At 32.7% G+C, this 24,258-nt stretch overlaps 1 protein-coding gene and 3 pseudogenes across 1 annotated transcript; 2 read left to right on the top strand and 2 right to left on the bottom strand.

The window, feature by feature from the left end:
* Positions 1-1,005: 1,005 nt before the first annotated feature.
* On the top strand, positions 1,006-3,690 carry LOC120146524 (annotated as a pseudogene).
* Positions 3,691-6,313: 2,623 nt separating this feature from the next.
* LOC120146525 lies at positions 6,314-8,996 on the top strand (annotated as a pseudogene).
* A 578-nt stretch (positions 8,997-9,574) lies between these two features.
* Positions 9,575-12,607, bottom strand: LOC120146526 (annotated as a pseudogene).
* A 3,186-nt stretch (positions 12,608-15,793) lies between these two features.
* LOC120146508 lies at positions 15,794-18,219 on the bottom strand. Its single transcript, XM_039160041.1, has 3 exons — positions 17,804-18,219; positions 16,936-17,128; positions 15,794-16,495 (listed from the first exon to the last, which is right to left on the bottom strand). Exons 1-3 carry the CDS (start codon positions 18,116-18,118, stop codon positions 15,960-15,962), a joined length of 1,044 nt encoding a protein of 347 aa, XP_039015972.1. The 5' UTR covers positions 18,119-18,219; the 3' UTR covers positions 15,794-15,959.
* Between the last annotated feature and the right edge of the window lie 6,039 nt (positions 18,220-24,258).

Here is a 24,258-nt window from a genome sequence, read left to right on the forward strand (position 1 = left end):
AAATGGCACAAGTCAAGTGGCCAAGGCTTTCCCTTTTTAATGTAGTTCAAATCTTAACAAAAAGCAAGTTGATTTCATGTTTTAGTAACTAGCATTAAGCACCGATGATAACACAACAATTGGGAGAAAAGAAAGTGTAGTATTAATGGAAGAAAATGATGGGTGGTTGAGAAGGAAATAGAGCTTGATTCTTTTCCCCTTGACTGCTGAATTTTCAACCCCATTGCTTGATTCACGTGTAATATTATTGCCATTAACATCTTATAATTGTATATTTTTACATTATATTTTATATTTATTAGGGTTAATGTGATGTGCATGTTAAGGTCAGTAGTAGACTTACATTCTCCTTCTCCTGAGTTTGAATCATACATGTAATCAAAATAAACCAGCCAAATAGGAGAAGGTTGTTAAACAGAAACATGAATTTAGGTATTATCTTTCTTTTTTACAATACCTCTCTCTATAAACTGCATTACCCTTCCATTCAATTCCAACTTTAAGCCACCTAGAAATGAATCCAGTCCTCACTATATATACCTAATTCTTTAATTATTACATATTATTAAATATTTCTTTCTCATCTACTCTTTTCGATAGAAACTAAAATAATAATAAAAACATTCAAAATATCAACATCTTTTACTTTTAAAAAGAAATTATTATTTGGGTTTTTTTTCTTGGAAGTCATCTAAAATTATATAATAAAATATAATATTATTTTTAGAGAAGATATTTTAAAGATAATGTATTAATGAGAGTATTAAAGGAGTCAACGGATTTATGAAATAAAAATTTACAAAGAGTTAGACATTTGAATGATTAAACTATATATATATATAATTAAGAGATTAAGTTATAGAAAATCAAAAATAAATTAAAGTTACAAAGATATATTATTCAAATTTGATCAATTAACTTAAAAAGAAAAAATTAAAAATCTGAAAAAAGTCAATCACAAATTATTTTATATCATAATGCCTATTGAGACTGTAGTAACTATAAATGCCTTCCATGTATGCTTTCCTCCCAAATTTCGCACTCTCTCTCTCTCTCTTTTCCTATTTCGTCCAAAATGGAAACATCATTCACTTGGTGACTCGTCCACGTTCGACACAGCTCTTTTTCGTACTCATCATTCAGTTTCTCTGCACGTTGAAATTGCCATATACCGCCGCCGCCCAAGAGCTTCTCAAAGGCTTTCAAGCCACCCCAAATCCTTCAATCTCCTCCTTCCAACCTCTCCTCAACGATCCTCGGGTCAGTTCTCCTTCGGTTTCCTCCAACCCAACTTGGTCTGGCTGTCCTCCACGTACCTTCCCTTGAACCCCTGTGGCTCGCCAACTCTACCACCTTATCTCGGTGGTCAGACCGCACAAAAGTCTTCTTCAATGGCAGTCTTGTGATTTCAGATCCGTGGACAATGACGTTTTGGTCAACTCAACTCATGGTGACAAGCTTCCTCCTCAATAACTCCAACCTCCAGATACAAAAAAGCACAAAGTCAACGTCCCAACTGTTTTATGGCAAAGTTTCGATCATCCCACAATACCCTTGTCGGAACTCAAAATTTCACTTCTGCCATGACCCTCGTTTCTTCAAACGGTCTGTATTCAATGCGTCTGGGTAATGATTTCATCGGATTGTACGCTAAATTTGATTCCGAGTCCGACCAAATTTACTGGAAGCACAGAGCTTTACAAGCCAAAGCTCAGATTATTGAAGGCGGGGGACCGATTCACGTCCGAGTTGACTCAGATGGGTGGTTGGGAATGTACAAAAACGGAACAGTCCCAGTGGATGTTGAATCTTTTAACAGCTTTCAACGAACCCTTGACGGACTCCTTATGGTCCGGTTAGAATTGGACGGGAACCTCAAAGCTTATTGGTCCCGTTCAGTTGAGTTTTGGATCTTGCGACTTGCCTCGCCCTGCAGTTCGTACGGCTAGTGCACTCCAGGGACGGGTTGCTCTTGTTTGGATAACAGCACGATGTTCTCACCGGGTAAGTGCTCCGGTTCGGGCTCCTATTCGAAAAACGACATGTGCACCGACCCGAAAACTCGAAACGACGTTAAAGTTTTAAGGAGAGGGGGAGTGGACGTGCCGTTTAAGGATCAAACGAGGTACGAAACGACGCCGTCTCTAGAAAAATGTGAAAACACGTGTGAAAAGAATTGTAGTTGTTACGGGGCAGTTTATAATAATGCATCCGGGTTTTGCTACATATTGAATTACCCGGTCCAAACCCTGTTGGGAACGGTGATGATACTAAAACGGTTACTTCAAAATCATGGAAGAAGCGAAGAAGAAGAGAAGAGAATGGATCCGGGTTTAGGGGTCGGGATTGGTCTATTGGGAGCGGTCTTATTATGTTTGATAGGGGAAATCGTTTTGGAAGCTACAATATTGGGATGAATAAGAAAATGTGAACCGGATATTGGAGGAAGAATCGGTTGGGGTAATATCCGGCCCCTAAGGATCTCGGCTCGGCTAGCTTTAGGTCGATTGAATGTGTAGTGCCACTCATCGATAATACCGGGAGATTTGATCTAACGCCTTGCTTTTCTTTACATTTAAAAACATAAAAATTGTAGGAATCATATAATTCCATCATTTCATGTGCATTTTTTAAATAACTTTTATGAAAGTATATAAAAAATGAGGATGATGTAAGTACATACGTTGGAGTGGGCTTGACTTAAAAAATTTAAGAGACATCACTAATTTTAGTTGCCTGGTGGTATGAATATGGTCCACCTTTCGTTTCTTCAAACGGTCTGTATTCAATGCGTCTGGGTAATGATTTCATCGGATTGTACGCTAAATTTGATTCCGATTCCGACCAAATTTACTGGAAGCACAGAGCTTTACAAGCCAAAGCTCAGATTATTGAAGGCGGTGGACCGATTCACGTCCGAGTTGACTCAGATGGGTGGTTGGAATGTACAAAAACTTGACGGACTCCTTATGGTCCGGTTAGAATCGGACGGGAACCTCAAAGCTTATTATTGGTCCCGTTCAAGTTGAGTTTTGGATTATCAAGCTATTACTGAAACTTGCGACTTGCCTCGCCCATGCAGTTCGTACGGCTTGTGCACTCCAGGGACGGGTTGCTCTTGTTTGGATAACAGCACGATGTTCTCACCGGGTAAGTGCTCCGGTTCGGGCTCCTATTCGAAAAACGACATGTGCACCGACCCGAAAACTCGAAACGACGTTAAAGTTTTAAGGAGAGGGGGAGTGGACGTGCCGTTTAAGGATCAAACGACGTACGAAACGACGCCGTCTCTAGAAGAATGTGAAAACACGTGTGAAAAGAATTGTAGTTGTTACGGGGCAGTTTATAATAATGCATCCGGGTTTTGCTACATATTGAATTACCCGGTCCAAACCCTGTTGGGAACGGGTGATGATACTAAAACGGGTTACTTCAAAATCATGGAAGAAGCGAAGTAGAAGAAGAAGAGAATGGATCCGGGTTTAGGGGTCGGGATTGGTCTATTGGGAGCGGTCTTATTATGTTTGATAGGGGAAATCGGTTTTGGAAGCTACAATATTGGGATGAATAAGAGAAATGTGAACCGGATATTGGAGGAAGAATCGGGTTGGGGTAATATCCGGCCCCTATAAGGATCTCGGCTCGGCTAGCTTTAGGTCGATTGAGATGTGTAGTGCCACTCATCGATAATACCGGGAGATTTGATCTAACTCCTTGCTTTTCTTTACATTTAAAAAACATAAAAATTGTAGGAATCATATAATTCCATCATTTCATGTGCATTTTTTAAATAACTTTTATTGAAAAGTATATAAAAAAATGATCACTAAAATATTCATATGTTCTAAACTCGTCATTTTCTGTTAAAATATTAATAGTTGTCTGACCTGGACATTAACTTATTGATTGAGATAATATATAAAATCATATTTTAATGATGTATATCGACAGGGGCGGACTCAGGACAAAAATTCAGGGGTTGCACAAAAAATTCTTATAATTTTTTTAGGGGTTGCACAATATTAAAGGTGACACTTGTATTAATTAAAAAAAATAGAAAAAATTAACACTAAGTAGAAAATTTTGTTGTATAATTTTTTTTTTCTATGAGAATTTATCTGAAATATAGGGATTCTACCTAAAAATCACAAAATATATATATATAAATACTAAAATAATATCATTTGATCAATGTTCCTCACAATTTGAGGGGTTGCCCGGGCTACCCCTGGCAACCCCCTGGGTCCGCCCCTGTATATCGATATTGTTGTTGCTTTCAAGCACTGGCTCGACATAATATAAATGGAGTGTCAATCCATAAAAAAAAACTCAAACGGTTCCGGATCAGATTTTATCATATCTCAGTTAACAAGTTAACATCTAACTCAAATTTGACACTAATTTTTTAACAAAAAAGAAAAATTTTGAAATATATATGAATAGTCGAATGATGATTTTATAACTTTTAATAGTTGATGGACTCAATAAAATTGCATCATATAATCGATGGATCATTTGTGTAATTTACCTGCATTATATCAATAACTTTCAATATCAAGAATTATTTTCGACATTTGATCAAATGATTATTTTAATTTTTTAAAGCAATTTAACCTTTAATATTTTATTTTGGATCAAAATGATTCTATAGACGTAAACAGTTAGTAAACTCATATTTCAAACTAACTAAAATCATGAAAATAAAAATTATGATACGACATGTTTACATAAATGAGAGTTATGATATGATATATTGTTACGTTAATAGTATTCTTTTTAAATATTACAAATAAGAAATTTATTATAGGGTAAATTATGTATTTAGTACTTAAACTATCAGTTTTTTTATATTTTAGTATCTAAACTTTCATTTTTTTAATCATACCTAAAGTTTAATTTTTTTTTCATTTTAATATTCTGTTATTAAAAACTTAACGCGTTTAATACCTAAACTATCAGTTTTGATCCGTTTTAGTACCTAAATTTTCATTTTTTTTAAAAAAAAAATTAAGTGTAATTTAGGTACTAAACATGTTTCGACACCTAAACTTTCCCTTTTTTCAAAACTAAACGGCGGGGTATTAAAATGAAACAAAAACTAAATTTTATGTATGATTTAAGAAAATGAAAGTTTAAGTACTAAAACGAATCAAAATTAATAATTTAGGTATTAAACACGTAGTTTATCCTTTATTATATTAATTACAACTCATCAAATGATGACACGTAATTTTAAATTCATACATATGAATTAGAGTGATGGTCGAAAAATAAATAAATTAATTAAGTTGATTCGTACTACAAGTTTGATACATGATTATGTATTAAATGAGAGTGATATGCCCAGAGGTTGGCCCATAAATAATTTGGCAATAATACTAAAAATATTTCTCAACATTTATCAAAATAATCATTTTATCTCTATTTTTATAGGAACATTTTGTCGTCTAACATTCACTTTAGGTCAGAAAACTTCTCCTATAGATTGAAATTCATTAGTTAACACACAAGTCCATCTCTGGGCAGGGGCACTCGCCCAAGGCCTCACTTACTCAAGGATTAAACTATAATATTTAAAAATAATAAATCATTTATTTAATCACTTATTTATTATTTTATTTCCATTTTGATAATTTCATTATTATTTTTCTTTAAAATCATACTTAACATTACATTTTGTTTCTTTTTGTTATTCATCATTAAAAATTAACAGTAATGTTAAAATGACATTTAAATTTATTTTTTTATTTTTCACTTAATTATTCTTTAATTCATTCTTTTGTAATATTTTTATTAGGGGCTTAATTTTTATATTTGCCCCAGACCACTAAATCGCAGAAACTGGCCTGCCTATGATTAACGCTCCAAAAACTTGTATTTTAATCTAAATGAAACGTTGAGGGCTAAAATGCCTCAGAGGAAAAAAATAAGGGACAATGATTATTCTGTCAAATGTTTAGGGGGTTTTTGCCCTAAAATGAAACGTTGGTGGACAGAATACTTTAAAAAATAGAATAACAAGTAAAATGATCATTTTGATAAACGTTGAGAGCTAATTTTGACATTATGACAATTAATTTTACTTTGAAACCCATGAAGTATCAAAATTTTATTAAGAGTTTTGAAACTTTTAATAGTTTTGAAACTTCATACTTAATTTTGATCTCTTCATATTCATGCATGTACTCGATCGAGTCCATTTTAGCTTTGAGTAGTTTAGAATATTTGTTCTTTAGTTGCAATTTAGTTACCTGTCTTGATATGTCCTTTCGAATCATAATGATATCAATCTGATTTTAGTTTATAAAAAATCATGATTGAATTGGTAGAGTTGTTCATTTGCTTGGAAATTTCATTTTAGATGTGGGATTACGAAACTTATCGATTTACCCTTAGACTATTTTTTTTTATCCATAGTTGGATCTCTGTTTCTTAATCCTTTACTGGTTAATTGGTGGCTTATTATTTTTTAATCATAAAAATCTTGCAGATGAGCTAGCTAAAAACGCTGCCTACATTGGCACCCCTGCAAAGGGTATCCTGGCTGCTGATGAATCCACTGGAACAATTGGCAAACGTTTCAAGCATTAACGTAGAGAACGTTGAAGAGAACAGACGTGCTCTATGTGAGCTCCCTTCACTACTCCGGTGCTCTCCAGTACCTCAGTGGTGTTATTCTCTTTGAGGAAACCCTCTATCAAAAAAATGATGCTGGTATTGTTTCGAAACCCTGCACTTGATGCTTTCTTTAAAAGAATGAATGCTTGTTGATTTCTGATATCAATGTTTGATATGCAGGCAAGCCCTATGTTGATGTCTTGAAGGAAGGTGGTGTCCTCCCTGGCATCAAGGTTGACAAGGGTACCGTTGAACTTAATGGAACAAATGGTGAGACTTTCACCCAGGGTCTTGATGGCCTTTCCCAGCGATGCCAGAAGTATTATGAAGCTGGTGCTCGCTTTGCTAAATGGCGTGCTGTTCTTAAGAATTGGCACTAATGAGCCAACTGAGCTTGCTATCCAAGAATGCTAATGGACTAGCCTGTATGCTGCCATCTGCCAACAGTGCGGTCTTGTCCCATTGTTGAACCAGAAATCCTTGTTGACGGATCACATGACATTAAAAAGTGTGCTGAAGTGACGGAGAGAGTCCTTGCTGCTTGCTACAAGGCTCTAAATGACCACCATGTCATGCTTGAGGGTACCTGTTGTAGCCTAACATGGGACCCTGGTTCCGAGGCCCCAAAGGTTTCCCTGAGGTTATTGCCGAGTACACTGTCCGTGCATTACAGCGAACTGTACTGGCTGCAGTTCCTGCTATTGTATTCTTGCCCGGTTAACAAAGTGAGGAGGAGGCTACCCTCAACCTTAATGCCATGAACAAGCTTCAGACGAAGAAGCTCTGGTCACTTTCATTCTCATTCGGACGTGCCCTTCAGCACAGCACTCTCAAGGCCTGGTCTGGAAAGGAATAGAATCTGCAGAAAGCCCAAGATGCTTCCCTCGTTAGCTGCAAGGCCAACTCCGAGGCCACTCTCGGTACTACAAGGGTGATGCAAAGCTGGAGTAGGGTGCTGCAGAGAGCCTCAACGTCTCAAACTACAATAAATACTAAGGTGGTGTTTGTTTTTGCAGAGGTAAAAGACCTGCAGTCTGCGAACCACATCTGCATGCATCTGCAGCAGAAGAGGTGGACCAAAAGTCTGCAGTCTACAAGAAGAAGACTGTTTGTTTTTTAACTTCTGCATACTGCTAAAATGAACTGAAATATAAATAAACTGATTTTTTAAACTTAAAGGAGTTTTGCAATACTGAGATTTAAATAATTTTAGTTTTACAATACTGAAATTTAAATAATCTATACAACTAAAATAATAAATTATTTAAAATAAATCAATCCATATTTTAAAATAAATCAATCCTTACTAATAAATTATTTAAAATAAATCAATCTATACAACTACAATAATAAATCAATCAATATTTAAAATAAATCAATCCATACAAATAAATTATTTAAAATAAATCAATCTATACTAATAAATTATTTAAAATAAATCAATCCATATTTTAAAATAAATCAATCCATACAAATAAATTATTTAAAATAAATCAATCTATACTAATAAATTATTTAAAATAAATCAATCCATATTTTAAAATAAATCAATGCATACTAATAAATTATTTAAAATAAATCAATCCATATTTTAAAATAAATCAATTCATACTAATAAATTATTTAAAATAAATAAATCTATACAACTACAATAATAAATCAATCAATATTTTAAAATAAATCAATCCATACAAATAAATTATTTAAAATAAATCAATCCATACTAATAAATTATTTAAAATAAATCAATCAATATTTTAAAATAAATCAATACATACTAATAAATTATTTAAAATAAATCAATCCATATTTTAAAGTAAATCAATCCATACTAATAAATTATTTAAAATAAATCAATCCATACAACTACAATAATAAATCAATCCATATTTTAAAATAAATCAATCCATACTAATAAATTATTTAAAATAAATTATTTTAAAATAAATCAATCCATACTAATAAATTATTTAAAATAAATTATTTTAAAATAAATCAATCCATATTTTATAATAATTTATTTTAAAATAAATTATTTTATAATAAATTATGTTAAAATAAATTATTTTAAAATAAATAACCTTATTAAATTATTTAAAATTATTTTAATAATAACTTTATTTTATAATTGTTCTTAAAGAGGTTGAAGACCTTTGAAGACATAAAACTAAGTCTGCACTAAGAAGAGCTCGCGCAGACGTTTGAAGAGCTTCTGTCTTCTAAAAACAAACAGTCTGTGAAGCCTAATGTCTGCGCGACGCAGACATAAGTAGCTTGAAGAGGTTGCACAGCAAAAATAAACACCTTAGGCTTTGTGATCTAATGCGTCATGTTTTGCGGATTAAAAATGCGGTATTGATATCAATCTTTTAGGTATTTTCTTGGTGGATTCTGTCGTTTCTGATCGAGTTTAGGACAAAATATGCCTTTGGTGTCGTTTGTGATCGTTTAGTGTTTTGACGTTTTTTCGTTCATTCATGTTCAAATTAGTATTCACTATTCTCAATACGATGAGTTTTAAAACAGAGATTTGGCACGATGAGCTTGCATTTGATTCCTCTACTGAATTTCCCAGGTTTACCGTACAAACTTACCTGTGGCATACGCTTTTGAATGATAAATCTCATTCAACACTGTCGGTTTATTAATTACGATGATTAAAGTGTTATTGCCGATGGCCCGATGACAGAAAATTTGAAAACATAGTCCCTTTAATCGACAAATCTTCATTTACTGGTACGAATTTGATGCAAAACAGCATAATCTGAATATTTATTTCGGGTTCTACAATCTGATCTCAGTCACTGTTTCTTTAACCTTGCAAACCGTGCTGCAGACACACGAAGGGTAAAAGCTCATGCATATTTTGCACATAGGACAGAAAAGAAGTCACCGGATAATAGCACTACACAGTAAATGATTAGCAAACATGAAATAAATTGATAATAGAGGGAAAACTAACATAATCAAATTTCCATGAAGATTGAATGGCTGGAAGATTTTTCAGAAACATATTGAGGAATATTCCAATGTTTGAAAGCAGCACTTAAGCATTTTTCTTCAATCTCCCAGGCAAAGCTACTAAAACCTATTAATTCAGTTTTTTTTGGTTAAGGAAGTCATGCATGCATATCTCATATGGGATTAGTAAATTGTGAAATCTGCCAGGTTTTCCCCCTTCCATCTCACTGGTTTTCAGATTTGGTGAGCTTCAAACCATGGGTCTCCCACAAGTTCTCTCCATCAGCCATGAAGAAGAGAAAGCAATTATCATTTACAGCATTGACAGCGTTAGAGTTTGAAGGGGAAGTGCCCCCATTTGGTTGGAGTATCACTGTCTCAGCCTCAGCCCTCATTATGTTACCCTCCTTGGTTTTCATGAGGCAAGCACCAATGCTTTTCCATTTGTGTTGCACATCAAAGCACTCCTCTCAAAACCTAAGGAGGCCATCTTAGCAGCTATTTCCCCACAGAATCTCTTCGGAACACCCTTCTTTTCTTCTTCGAACCTTGATTCCATGCAGGTTCTCAGCTGTAAGCCATGAACCTCAGATTCTTGCCAGCCATCTGCCTTAACAATTACGTTTATTTTTCCACTTCCACTTCTATTCTGGTTTTCCATTTCAGTTGCTATCAGATCGTCAAATGAACTAATACCCTTTAATTCTTTCCTGTCAGGTTTTGTAAAGCTTCCATTAAAGCCGCGTCACGAGCTTCAATCCATGCTCTCTCTTTAGCCCAAAATCTGTGCTCTCTATCTAGCCTGGCTGCGTTTCTTTCCTCCATTCTTCCTCCTTTGATGCCCTCTCTTTCTCCTTTTGTTCAAGAGTCTTTGTCAACTTCTCTATCCAAGCCTCTTGCCTCTCCATTAACTTCTTCATCTGGGAGTCGATAAACTTCTATCTTCACCTTCCATCTCATACTACAACTCTTTTTCCTTTTCCTCTTCAATGCCTCTGCAGTGATTAAATCATTGTCATCTGAGGTGTAAGTGTCGAATCCAGAGGAATTACTATCACAGTGCTTTCGATCAGAGAGAGAGAGCACATGATTTACTTCAGAATTGCTATTGAGATTGTCATGAAACGGGAAACGGTTGTCAAGCGGGTGAGTTTCTTGGAGTGAAACTGAACTGGTGTCTCCATATAGAGCTTCAAGGAGTCGAAAGAATCTATGGTGCTTGCCATCATGTCTTCCGGCCTTCCCTTCCCTAGTCTTTTTGTAATACTTGAACAAGTTTTCAAATTTTTCCTTGCATGTTTCCCCACTCCTTCGGTATCCATGTTCTTCAGACATGATCCTACAACAAAAAGGAAAAATTAAGGAAATGATAATGAATTAAAGTCTAAATATTAACGAAAATTAGTATGAATAGATATGAACCCTAATTAAAATGTGAACTTTGCCAATGTTATGGGAAAAACTGTGTTTCCCTTGCCGAGCATTGTGCAGTTTGACCCTAGTAAAACAAGCATATAGCATGTTATTTGACCATCCAAAATTGCAGACAACGATGTGTCTTTGCCAAGGGACTGATAAAACGTCTTTTCACTGATAAAATTAGCAGGTGTAAAAACATTCAAAAGGTTCGTCATTTTTTGGTAGTAAAAAAAAACCAGTAACAACAACCTGCATAATAATGGAGACAACACATTTTCAAAGGCAAAATAAGTCGGTGCAAGACTATTGAAATGATCAACCTTCCTGAACTTATTCATAGTGTAGTTCTTTTTCTTAAAAATAATATTAACATCAAGAAACAAAATGGTGTCTTGTTTCTTTAACATGAATTAAGGCTTACATTTCTCTGTTGAAAATCATGTAATGGATGGACATGGAACGCAAAGCTTACTCCATGTTACTGGTTTTCTTTAGCTAGAAACCATGTAATAAGAAGAACGAATAACCCCATTTCGTATCAGTATAGTAGAAAAAACGAATTGTTGAATTAGGGTATATGGTAGTATATGAGTGTATACGTACCTGGAAACTTCCTCCCACAAAGGACCCTTTTGATTAGCTTCTTTAAACATGGGATCAAGACGAGATCTGATCTCAAGAAGTGTTAAAGCCTCTTGCCTAGGCCACTTCTCAGTAGCTTCACCAACAAACCCACAAGTGGCACTTGGGGTTGAAGCAGCAGTAACAGTAGCAATGACGTTATTAGCAGTAGAATCTGAAGGGAACTCTTGATGAAGCCCACAAGACATCAACTGATCAGCACCAATTTGTGTACCCACTATTTGCATCGCATCAATGTGATAGTGATGGGATTGCTGTGGTGGTTGCAGATCCCGGTGGCAGGAGGAGAATAACTGTGGAGGAATGTGTGGAAGTGGAATTGCTTGGAAATTGATTGGCCTTCCACTGAGCAGTTCATCAGGCATGCCATATTGACGGCGATGGTGATGATCCTCCATTTCCACTGAGCTAGGACCGTTTTGTTGCTGCTACAGATATTTTTCCTTTTAATTGCTCTCAAGTAACCTAAGTTAAGCAAGAGAGAACCTTTTGTTACCTATGTTTATGCTTCATTGCAGTTCTTTCTAGAGTGATACTATGGGACGTGCGCGAGAGAGAGAGAGAAGGTAATTAATGAGGGACACATCACACATGGTTGAAGGCAAGGCGACAAAACAATATTGCAGGAGAGAAGAGAGTAGCTCAGTTGCTGATGGTGAGTGAACCAGTGAACTCATGGCATGTTCATTTGTCCATTAGGCTAGGCCTTGGCCCAAACTATTCATCTGTATTAAATCATTCTTAGGCTGACTTGAATTATTGCACCAGACAGGATCAACGTCACTGGAGAAGATCACCAACAGGGAGTGATGTCCATGGAAAGAGTAAAAGTGTAGCCTTGTTTGGGTTTGAACGTAAACGATGAAGGTGGCAGTACTGCCCGCCCCATGTGATTACAAAAGATTGATGGTGATGTATGCAGAGCAGGCAAAGAACTGTAGCCATTTTCTACTGCATAGTACTTCATCCCTGATCCCCTCCCCTTTCAATTTAATGCTACATTGCTGCTTCAGTGTAGCTCAGATTTTTGGGGAACTGCAAACCAGCCAAAGACAACACTTTCAGTATCTAAACGTTAAACGTATTAAAATTTGTATTCCAAGTTGGCATAGTACTAAGTTACTAACAGATACGATTCATTGTTTCTTTTCTCTTTAGTGTGTTCAAACCATTGTCTAAATTTCCTTAATATTAACTATTTAAGTCTGATTAAAATTAATAAATGGACAATTGGATTTGGAGACAAGAACCGAACAGTAGAATCTCACTGATTTATCTGGGAGAGTGTGCCTTAAGATCTGATAGCTTGCTTTTCAAGTGGCAGATTGATCCATCCATGCACATGCATGCGTGCGCCTATCCTATATATAATGATATATACAAAGTAATTCAAGAAACAATAGATAAAAGGATAGGCATGAATGGCAACGGCTCATAATTTTTTATTATCTACTCATTATATTGTAAAATTATATTTTTATCATAATTTGAGAAGTTCTGTATTTTTATATTTTATAGTTTGAGTAATTGTATAGTATTAATTTTTAGTTCAATAATATCAATAGTTAATAATTAATAATTAACATTATAAAAAAAAGTAGAATATGCGAAGGTATAAAAACATTCTTTCAACCTCTCTTCAAAATTCACCTCTCAAATTAAATCTCAAAAGTCAAAAGTTATAGAGGCCACAAAAATATTACATCAATCTTAAATAATTATCTCTCGTAATTCTAAAGGCTAAAACATATTTTCTATTTATATAATCAAATACTTGGTAAAAAAGAATCATTATTCGATAAGAATTTTTAACTAGATAAACTTAATAACCAAGTAATCTACAACCAATAGAATCATAACAAAAATGTAACTTAATTTCTAATTAGAATATGAGTCGATATCTAACGGTATCTCCCTTGACATTTATTACATTAGAGAATTGATCTTAAAATCCTCAACAACTTTAATTTTTATGTAAGTCAAATATTCCTTGAAGCTTTGTCATCAAGTTTCAACAACTTCAATTCTTACTATCAGAGCAGACACATTATTTTGATCATGATAATGGTGTTCTTGGAGTATGGAATTTATAAAATTTGAGTTGGTGTATATTTAAGAAGAAATCTAATTTAGCGTGATAATTTAGATTTAAAAGAGTACATATATTCTAATGAAGATGAAGCTATGAAAATTTGTAAGGACTCTTTCATTGTGATGAATTGTTAAAGAGAGGTTGTCACATTTTATATTTTACAAAGTTTAATAATTTCGAAGATGAAGTTATTTTCTCCTTCTTGCCAGATGATGACGTTATCGATAAACATGTATTGGCTGAATCAAGAAAATGAGGATTTTATGTTAAACAAGACAATTGTGGGCAAAACAATTATAAGAAGTATAAAATAATTTAATTTGTGAGCATAAAGGATTTGAGAAGCAAAAGATAGTTCAAATTCGTAAGTGTAACGATTTGAGAAGCATAAAAGAATTCAATTTGCCATATGAATTAATAACACCAAGAATAATTCAAAGTGTTCTACTGTTGGGAACAGGCATAGAAAAAAATCAAATCTCCATAGAGAATCGTGCTATGCATAATGTTACTTGCTCTTGGGCTTTAAGGGATTTCATGGAAGGAGTGGATAATATTTTCTCAGAGTGAACTTATTCGTGCATATAATGAATTAAATTTTTTAAGGATTTTTATATAATTGTATGAGTTAATTATAATGTAGTATTGTTCAGAATTTTCTTAATCAATTTACAACGCATACAAAATCCTACAAACAAAATTGTTCAAACTAGGGATGGCAAACGGACGGGCGGATCGGGTGCGGATACCCCTCCCCCATCCCCATACCCACCTACTATTTTTCAATCCACCACCCGCCCACCACCTATGATGGGTACAAATTTTCAAATCCACACCCGCTCACACGGGTACATTTTCAAATTCATCCCCACACCCACTACCCACTAGCGACATACACATCTAGACCTGCCTGACAACAAACTAATGAGATGTTGGAGTTGGTTCTCAGACAGTTCGTGATGGGGTAACAGCGCATGCTTCAATTTGTCAGAGGAGTGGCTCTACGAATGTTATGGAGACAGATTATAGGGAACATGTAGTCGCGGAGCTGGATTGTTGTGTTGCTTTCGATGTTAATACTCATAGTGCGCCTAATATGGGTTTTGAGGGGCTAAAGAACATGGAAACTGCTGCTTTTGATGTTAATGTTTATAGTACGGCTAATTTGTGTTTGGATGGACAGCATGAGCTAAAGAACATGGAAAGTGATGTGGTTAGTGGGATTATGGGTTTAATTAAATAGCCGAATATTTCCCTAATTAAATATCAGATTAAAGACTAAATATCCTTAATATTTAGTTAAATTATATGTTATATATTATATAATATTAAAATTTATAAATTAGTCTCTAAAATTACACCTAAATTCATAATAGTCCAAAATTTAATAGATATTAGCTGGGCGGGCGGATGTGGGGCGGGCGGATGCGGGGCGGGTAATGTCTCAAACCCATTACCCGCCCACTACCCACGACGGGTACCACTTTATAAATCCACACCCCCACTACCCGCTAAAATTATACCTATCCCCGCTTCAATTGGAGCGGATGCGGTGCGGAATCCACGAAACTGTACCCGCTTGCCATCCCTAGTTCAAACTTAGGACCTCTAGGGATCTTATACATTTTTTTGAACCATTCTTACCTAGGGGATGGGGAAGGAAAAATTTTGCTCTTAATAAGTATTGAACTCACAACCTAGAGAAAAAAAAAGTGTTATCCGATAACTTTTAACTACATGCTCTAAAGATTATTAACAATCTTATACATGTAAACTGTGATGATCAGTGTATTGGATATTAATGGATGAAAAAGTAATGTACTAGATCTTAAGGCGAAATACATTTATCACCCTCCAACTTGAGGGAGTGTAGAAATGATAGTCAAATTAAGCTTTTCAATTACTATCCCTGATTTAAACGATAGTCAAAGTAAGAAGACTGGAGAGGGGTAAAACTAAAAAATGAGACGGCTAAAATCTGGTCTACAATGTTGTGTTTTAGATAGATTGATGTAGAAAATTATGTTACTATTATTATATGAAGAGCTAGAAATTGTACATATATCTCATTAATGCCACCATCCAGAGACCATTAAACCCTCTCTACATTCATAATACCCTGCTTTCAGCGTTACATCTTTCTAAGTAGTGCTATTACTCAAAGAGCAATTCAGACTGTGCTCAAATGAAAGCACATCATCTTAACAACTTCAAAGTTTGTTCCCGATCAAGCTCCGGTTAACGAAACTAGTTCTTCCGATAGTTCTTTCATCAGTAATCTGAAGATGGTGTGTTCAACTTCTAATGCCGTCTCTCTTATTTGCACTTGATGTCTTTTCCAGCAATCAGGCTCTTTTCTCAAATCTTGTTCCACCATCATGTCGATGGTGTTTGATTCCACCTCCTTCCATGACTCCAGCCTCTTGCAAACCCTTTTAATTACCGCTTCTCTATCGATGTAGCCGCTTTGTTCTGTCTCTTCCTCGGCAATGAGGTCGGTTACTAGCCTTTTCATTCCTCTAGGGACATGTCTCAGACTGTGGAAGCTTGAATTAAGAACTTGGAGAAAGCCATCAACATTCATTTCAGCATCGGATGAAACAGACTCCTTCCCGGATTCCGCTTCTTCTACGTTGCAAATTCCATCGTAACCATTATCGTCATCTTTATCTTGTTCTAACATTCTCTTCTCTAGCTCAACCGGATCCAATCCAGCCAGTTTCTCGAAGCTGCAAAGTTTCTGCAGTAGCTGCTGCTTTGCTCCTGGTGATAAAACAATGATAACCAAAGACGATATCAATATATATATTGTAAATTAGCCCTCTGGCATAAAATCTTGTATCATCGAATGTTAGACAACATTAATCAATGTCTTGAATCGATCAAAAGCATCAAATTTTCAAAATAAACTGTGAAAAATCCAACAAACCCAAGAGTAAAAAAGTACAAACACAATTAAGGAACATCTCCTAACTTTGAAAATGTGGGTCACACACATGATGTTATGACAAACAGACATTGATGTCTGCTTCATCAACTGCTCATTTAGCTTAAACACACACGCATACATCATCACCTTGTTTCAGATGCTTATCTTTATCAACTAAATGAAACCATGCATTGAATATGGAATGTAGAGAAGCTGACAGATAAAGACCACACAAAAGCAAAAGGAAAGGGTACAAGTGATTCAGAAAACATACTTTGTACGACTGCATAGCTGCATTCAAGATCAAAACCATCGTTCTCATCACAGTCATTCACATGTTTATTATCGTCTTCGTCCTCGAACGAAGGGTCCAGCACAGATACTGGACTGCATTGTTCTTTCTCTTCATCATCATCCTCTTCTACTTGTAGTTTTTTCAAGCTCTCTACTTCATAATTTGCCTCGTCCTGTCTCAATCCATTCCAACAAGACATATTTTTTCAGACAATGTTCTTCAATGGGGTAGTTATTAAAAATTCCATAGGTTTAATGGTGAAGAATTCGAATTAGAGCTATTAATACATACAACTGATGATTGGTTGTTGACTTTTCTTATAAAAAATTTGAGCAAAAAGAAAAGGTTTGCTGAATTTAGTAATTTAGAGACAGTTGTCTGATTTTGGTGATGGGATCCAACAGAAAAAAACAAAACAAAATTGTCCCTTGCGGTAAATTACTTACTGGACAGAACCTTATGTTAAAAGAAATGCATTGCAGAAATGCGATAAAAAATGTATGACATTTATAACCATTAAAACCAGTCAAACCTTCCAACAAAAAGACTCCAAGAGTAATTGTCAATTCAGATCCAATTCCGGCAAAATATTTTGCAGGAAAATTGATTACATTTGCCGACAGTTCAAGCATGTCAGAGAACTCAGTCACCTGAGTCACGAGTTTACTCAAATAATTTATCTTATAAATGATATGGAAAAAAGAATCGATATGTATCCTTTTACTTGGTTGGAATACATGCTAGAAAGAGTCTATGAAATAAATTTTCCTGAAGAGGCTTTAAAACAGACGATATTTACAGGTTTAATTAATCAAATTATTACTAATGTTTCTTTAAATGTTCTAACCTGTTTTTGGTGGCGAGCCGGGGATGTCTCCGGGGAAGAAACGAGGGGTGTCCTGAGACCAAAAGAAGGGCTTCTTTGAAGCACGAAATGAAAAGGACTCTCACAAGAAGAAAAGGCTGAATTATTTCCTAAAACATCACCGGACATTAAAATTTCTTCGGAATCCTCGGATTGACTACAGCTACATGAAGTATCCAAGGATTTTTCTTCATTGCTTTCCGACCAAACAGCGCTGCTTGGCCTACCATTGTAAGAACACGAAAACCCCAATTCGTAACCACTTTTATCTTCCGATATCGAGGCCGGCGAAGACATTTTCCTTGACTTGGATTATTGTTTTTGGCCACGGTTGGATCCCACCTTAATATGTCCTTGACTGAAACTTTTGCTCCGTCGACGTTAGCTATTTCGCGCTTTCGGTTTCTATTCCGGTGGGTTAGCCTCTTCAGGATGGAACCGAAGAAGTCAAAACTAGTACCGCGGTTGTGTTTAGTTTTTGAAGAAGATTGTTTTTGAATCCTGAGAGCGGCTTCGAGAAGAAGAGCAGCCGTTTTAGCCGGGATGTGAAGGAAAATGGCGTTGGGACTTGTGCAAGGGCTTTTAGAAGGGGAAGCCAACTCGAAAAACGGAGACTTGCTGGAGAAAAAGCAAGCGTTTTTACAGAAATTTGAAGGGAAGTTCAAGTTTTGAGAGATGGGTTTTGGTTTCTTGATCCGGAGATGAGCCTGAGGCGATGGTTTGTTCAGTTGACAACGCCTATCAGCAATAAACTTGTTCAGAAGAAATGGCTCTTGATCCTCCTCAAGTAACTCGTGCAAATGCTTGTGAGACATCATCATCATCGATAATCCCTTATGAAAAAACTCAGCAACTTATGGATTTCAACGGTAGCATGAAAGAGTTGAAGAGGATTCAACTTTAAAGAAATGGAATGCAAAAAATGGAGATTTTGAAGGAAGAGCAAGCTGGCTTACAATTTACAAACGGAAATATAGAGAGATAAGGGAAGGAATGTGGAGAGTTCCTGATTCAAATCTGGAGAGTTTACAATATCGAGGCAAGTAATAAAATTATTATAAAATAATAACAGTCTTAAGATTTACACAGTGAAAAAAGAAATGGCTGCAAATTGCAGGTGTTTTTAAGTCCGTACTGAATATAGGAGAGGATCAGGTGCATCTTTCTCCGTTGTCTACTATTTTAAAACACAGATCAAATATTATTTTAAAACAATAAATTGAGTTGCTTTCAGCCAAAATTCTAAAAGATGTTACGCTATATATATTTAGTATTTATTAAAAAAAGTATCAATCTTTTAATAATAAACATTTATATTTTTACAAATATAATATTTAAATTTAGAATCTAAAGAAGTAATATTGGTACCTGTGTAAGGTAAAAAAAAATTAACTGATCGTTAAATTATATTAAAAATATTATTTATATTAATTTTTTAAAGTTAAATAATTGGCATTAAATTTTAATTTTTTTATAAAATAATTATGACATTTTAGCCTCCATTAAAGAGGTGAATTGATATATTAAATTAATAAAAATATTATTTGGCCACTTAATTGCAACCGAAATTTCATTTTTCATATTTTTTCAATATTTCTAAGTAATAATTCTAAAAAAATAAATTTTAATACAAATAATTCATAATTTATTTTTTAAATTACCAAAATATTTTTTTAAAATTATAACTCTATGAATGTGTTAATTCGTTAAATTATTTTATAAATGTTTTTTATTTGTTATAATTAAATTTATAAAATTTATAATTTTCAAGATCCAACAATTTTAATTATCAGAAATCGAAATCAATTTTTTATTAAACAATGTGATTCAATTATTTTACCTTTTGTTTAATAAGTTTAAATATATCGTAAGAATATATTTATATTTTCAAAAATAAATTGTGAAATCCAATATATTTAAAAACAATATTACTTAAAAATATTAAAATATATATAAAAATAAAATTTTAATCACGATTGTAGGACCAAATTATATTTTTTTATTAATTTATAATGTCACATTACCTCTTTACAATAGTTAACGATAGATGCTTATATTTTTAACAAAATCTAAAATTTATTGTTTATTTTATAACTTTTGAAAGTTCAATGACTAAAATGATCATTCTACTATAGTTTAATGATTATTTACAAATTTTACCTTACTTATACTGATACACATCAATATGTGACATACATTATAGACACGTATAGTAAGGTTATTTTTAAAATTGGATATAATACAATCTAAAAATAATAAAACTTTTAGGATGCAATAATATTTGATAAATTTTATAAGAATGCATCATCATTTTAGGGAATAAATGGTATTGTTAATATTATATTACATTTTAAAAAAAAATATCTTTTATAAGTTAAATGTAAAAAAAATAGTTTTTTGAAGAAAAAAAACATAATCATTCTCAATAATAATATTCCCCTAATCAAATATAATCTAAAGATTTACAAAAAAAAATAAAGAGATAGTGTTTAATTGTTTCACCATAAAATATTTATTTTTGTTGGGATGGTAATACACAATGGTTACTATGTTAATGTCCAAATATAATACTTTAATAAAATATCTTAAATGTTGGTTAAAAAATAATATATTATATTATAATTTAAACTTTAAACGAGACGAGACAGATTATTAGTTTTTTGAAAAAGAAAAAATAACCTCAGTGATCAAAAATACCTTATAATATACGATTTTAACCAATTTTTTTTGGATTTGCCAAAATGACCAACTAAATCGTAATGCGATCGATAATTCGCAACGCGATCTCTGGTATCGCAAATCAGTTTCCAGATTCGGAACACGAATTTCAACTATCGCAATGCGAATTTGAACTATCGCAAATTATTTAAAAAAGATAGATTGTAAATTATTTAAAATCAACTCGATCAAAGTTCAGTTAACTCTCAAATCGAATAAATATTTTCAAGATTTATTGTATGAGTCGCAATAGATCACACCAACACAAAAAGACTTTCCATGGACAAAGGGAAAAGTAGGCTAAAAATTGTGTGATTATCAGATCATACGATAATACGTTCACTTCCATGTTGCTACACGATTCGTAGGCCTTCACTTTAAAAATACATAATTTTAACTAACTCATCTCTTTCATATTTTCTTTTTAAATTAAAATGATTTATTTTTATACACGAGGATGGAAAACGATAATGTCTCACACTTATTCCTCAAACTTTTCCCTTCTACGAAATATGCTTAAATTTTATTTTATTTTTCTCACCCTTTTTTCCCATCTTTCAACCTTTTACCTATTTATATTTCATCAAAAGATAGTGGGGGAACACAAACCAAGTGATTTTAGTGTCTAAAGAGATGATTATTATTTTTAGAAGGTTTCGGGTTTGGGTACGTCGTCTTCAGGGGTGTTTAAGTATTCATTATCAAATAGATGTGAATCTTTCAAACATATACTACCTTGTAGCCATCTCAGTCTAATATAATAATAATAATAATAATAATAATAATAATAATAATAATAATAATAATAATAATAGAATTGTAGATAAATGATGAATGATAAAATTATGTCTGTAAAATACAAAATTTGATTTGAATGTCTGAGTCTAATTTGAGTGGAATTTGAATTTGAAATTTTTAAAAATAAAAAATCAAAACAATATCGTTTTCGTCGTTAGTTAAGTAATTATATCTTTTTATTTGGTTCATAATTATTGTTTCTTAAATTCTTCATTTGTTTTTGAACACATTTTTTACCAAATTTGAACTACATATTTTTCAATCACAAACAAAAAAAACCTTGTAACTTCAATTCATAATTTTGACAATAAATTTTCTGTTCTTACAATTTAACCATCAATTTTGAATCTTATTCAATTTAGTCTCTTTATTACTTTTTTTTTAAATTCTTCATTCTCACCAATTCATTGACTCTTTTATAATCTCATCAATACTTTTTCATATAAAAATTTATGAAAAAATATATATTATATATAGCTAGAAATAGTTGTTTAAATTGAAACCAAACAATAATATAACATTATAGATAATTATATTTAAAATTGAACAAAAAATTTAATGACTATATTTGATTCGATTATACTCAAATTAATCATTCTTAAATTTTGTCTCTGTGTAACCTAATCAAAGATATTGAACTTTACAGCTACACAAAAAAAAATCACATGAGTGCTACAACTTTGGGCATTCTTTTTCCTTTCCAACTAATCCACTAAAAAGGCAAAAGAAAATGCTACCAGTCATGTTGAAATGACTTAAACTACCTTACTACCTTAAGTGGAGTTTGGATTGGGGAATGTAGTATTCTCATGAGAATGAAAATTACATTATTTCGTTTGGTTAGTTCGAGAATCTCATTTTCGATAATGTAAGATTATCAATAGTAGATTTTTTGGGGTATATTACCGGGAATATCATTACCTCTCTTTCCTTAAATATTGTTGGATTACCGACGTTTTAGACAAAAATGTCGTTAATTTTTTTTTCTTTCAAAAATATCATTCTTTGTCATTGAATAATAAAAAGTCTAAGAAATTAATTACAAATTTATCCTTAAACTATTTTAGATTTACAAAAAAAATCTATAATTAAAATTTTATATGAAGTTTAGGGATTAAAATAAAATTTTACCCTTTTATTAATATTTTATATTTTAATTTATAAAAAATTATATAAATTTTATGAATTTAAAATTTTTAAAGAAAATATATAAATATTTTTCAACTTATTAAAAAAATATATATAATAAGGACAATTTGATCAAATATAAATTCTAATAATCTTTTATTCCTTTAACCAAACACGATAATCTTACATTCCTGCTAAGCTAACCAAACACAAAATATAACATTATCAGTAATTCATCCCGATAATCTTACATTCTTATTAATAATTTTATATTCCGTAAACTAAAAGCACTCTAATAATCAATCTTAAACAACTGTTTCTTAATTAATAAAGGCCATCGAAACAATAACGAAGTCGTTAAAGAAAAATAAAATAAGCGTTTGAGTATAAGCCACGTGTAGACAAGGTCATTTATGTGGACAGATGTTCGGCTTAGAAAGTGCGAGTTGTTGCTTTGTTCCTTACCTTGGGAGGTTATTAATTAAAGCTGGAAGCGTTGACCGTCTCAAAAATATCGTCACCCAGTCCTTAATCTCACGATAAAAAAGAGGAGATATTCTCGACAGCCGAGACGGATACAAAACGACAAAAAAAAAAACCCAGAAGAGCGCGCATGCTAAGTTACAGATTTCGGATCTTTGACGCTCCTCCTGTCCACTGCCTTTCATCCTAATTCCCCTTTTTACCTTTTATTTTTGTTTTTTTACTGCTCAATATATACATATTGGGTGAAGTACAAAAATGTTATCACAACCACCACAGGGTACTGTCTTATTGAGTACTATGATAATTTAAAATTATAGAGTTGTTACGTTAAATTTATAGATTATTAAAAGTTATAAAATGATCGATTGATTATTTACTATACATAAAATTTGTCATTTTTTATTAAAAATTAATGATAATTTGAGTTAAATGTTAACATACTAATTTAAATATGGTAAAATTTGATATCATACTATCAATTTATTATTATCTCAGTCTGTATGTTAACGTTCAACTTATATGACTTTAATTTTTTAACGAAAAAATGAGTTTAGAACATAATAAATAGTTATATAATCATTTATAACTTTTAATAGTAAAAAAATTTAACAAAACAACTATTATAATTAGAGAACCATATTATAAATTTTAATAATCAAAATAAATAAAATAAATCTTATAATCGAATACCTATTTATATATTTTATCTTAAATGTTTTCGTTTTAATATAAATTACATGTTGTAATTAAAATATACCAGTTTAAGAAAAGGTTATTTTGAAATCCGTGACGCGTGACCCACCAAATTTTAAAAGAAGGTATTTGCGGTAGCATTTTAATAAGTTAAAATATAAATTTACTCATTTAACTTTATTTTTTTTATTTTTTAATAATAATTTTAATATTTTTCAGTTTAATCGCTTAATTTTACTCGTTTTGACTTAAATATACAACAATTTCCTAACGTATGTTTTTTTTTCAATTCAGTGTCTAATATTTTTTATTTCAATTTAGTGTTAACGTTTCATTCCGTAATTCAAATAGATTACGCCTAGACGGACCATTAATTTTAACCATTAACCCATTAAAAATATAAAGTGACATATTTTTTAATATTAGAAATATTTTGCAAATAAAAATAAATTAAAATGAAAAAATGGTTTAATGGGGGAAACCCAATTATTCAGGCTTCCCCTATTTCCAGTGTGTATATCCTCCGATTAGGTATCTCCGACCGTTGTGGAGGTGTCCCGTCGCCGCTAACGGCCTCAGCAACGACTGATGACTTAATCCTGACACTTCAATCG

The sequence above is a fragment of the Hibiscus syriacus genome, unplaced genomic scaffold, assembly GCF_006381635.1.
Source record: "Hibiscus syriacus cultivar Baekdansim isolate YM2019G1 unplaced genomic scaffold, ASM638163v2 tig00110929_pilon, whole genome shotgun sequence".
NCBI classification, from domain to species: domain Eukaryota; kingdom Viridiplantae; phylum Streptophyta; class Magnoliopsida; order Malvales; family Malvaceae; genus Hibiscus; species Hibiscus syriacus.

Bases quoted from the DNA above. Each gene is read 5' to 3' on its own strand.
- LOC120146508 (XM_039160041.1), bottom strand. From the start codon at position 18,118: ATGTCTTCGCCGGCCTCGATATCGGAAGATAAAAGTGGTTACGAATTG. The intron at 17,129-17,803 runs GTTAGAACATTT...GGATTGAGACAG, and splicing joins CGGCTCGCCACCAAAAACAG to GACGAGGCAAATTATGAAGT. The intron at 16,496-16,935 runs GTATGTTTTCTG...TTTTATCACCAG, and splicing joins CAGCTATGCAGTCGTACAAA to GAGCAAAGCAGCAGCTACTG.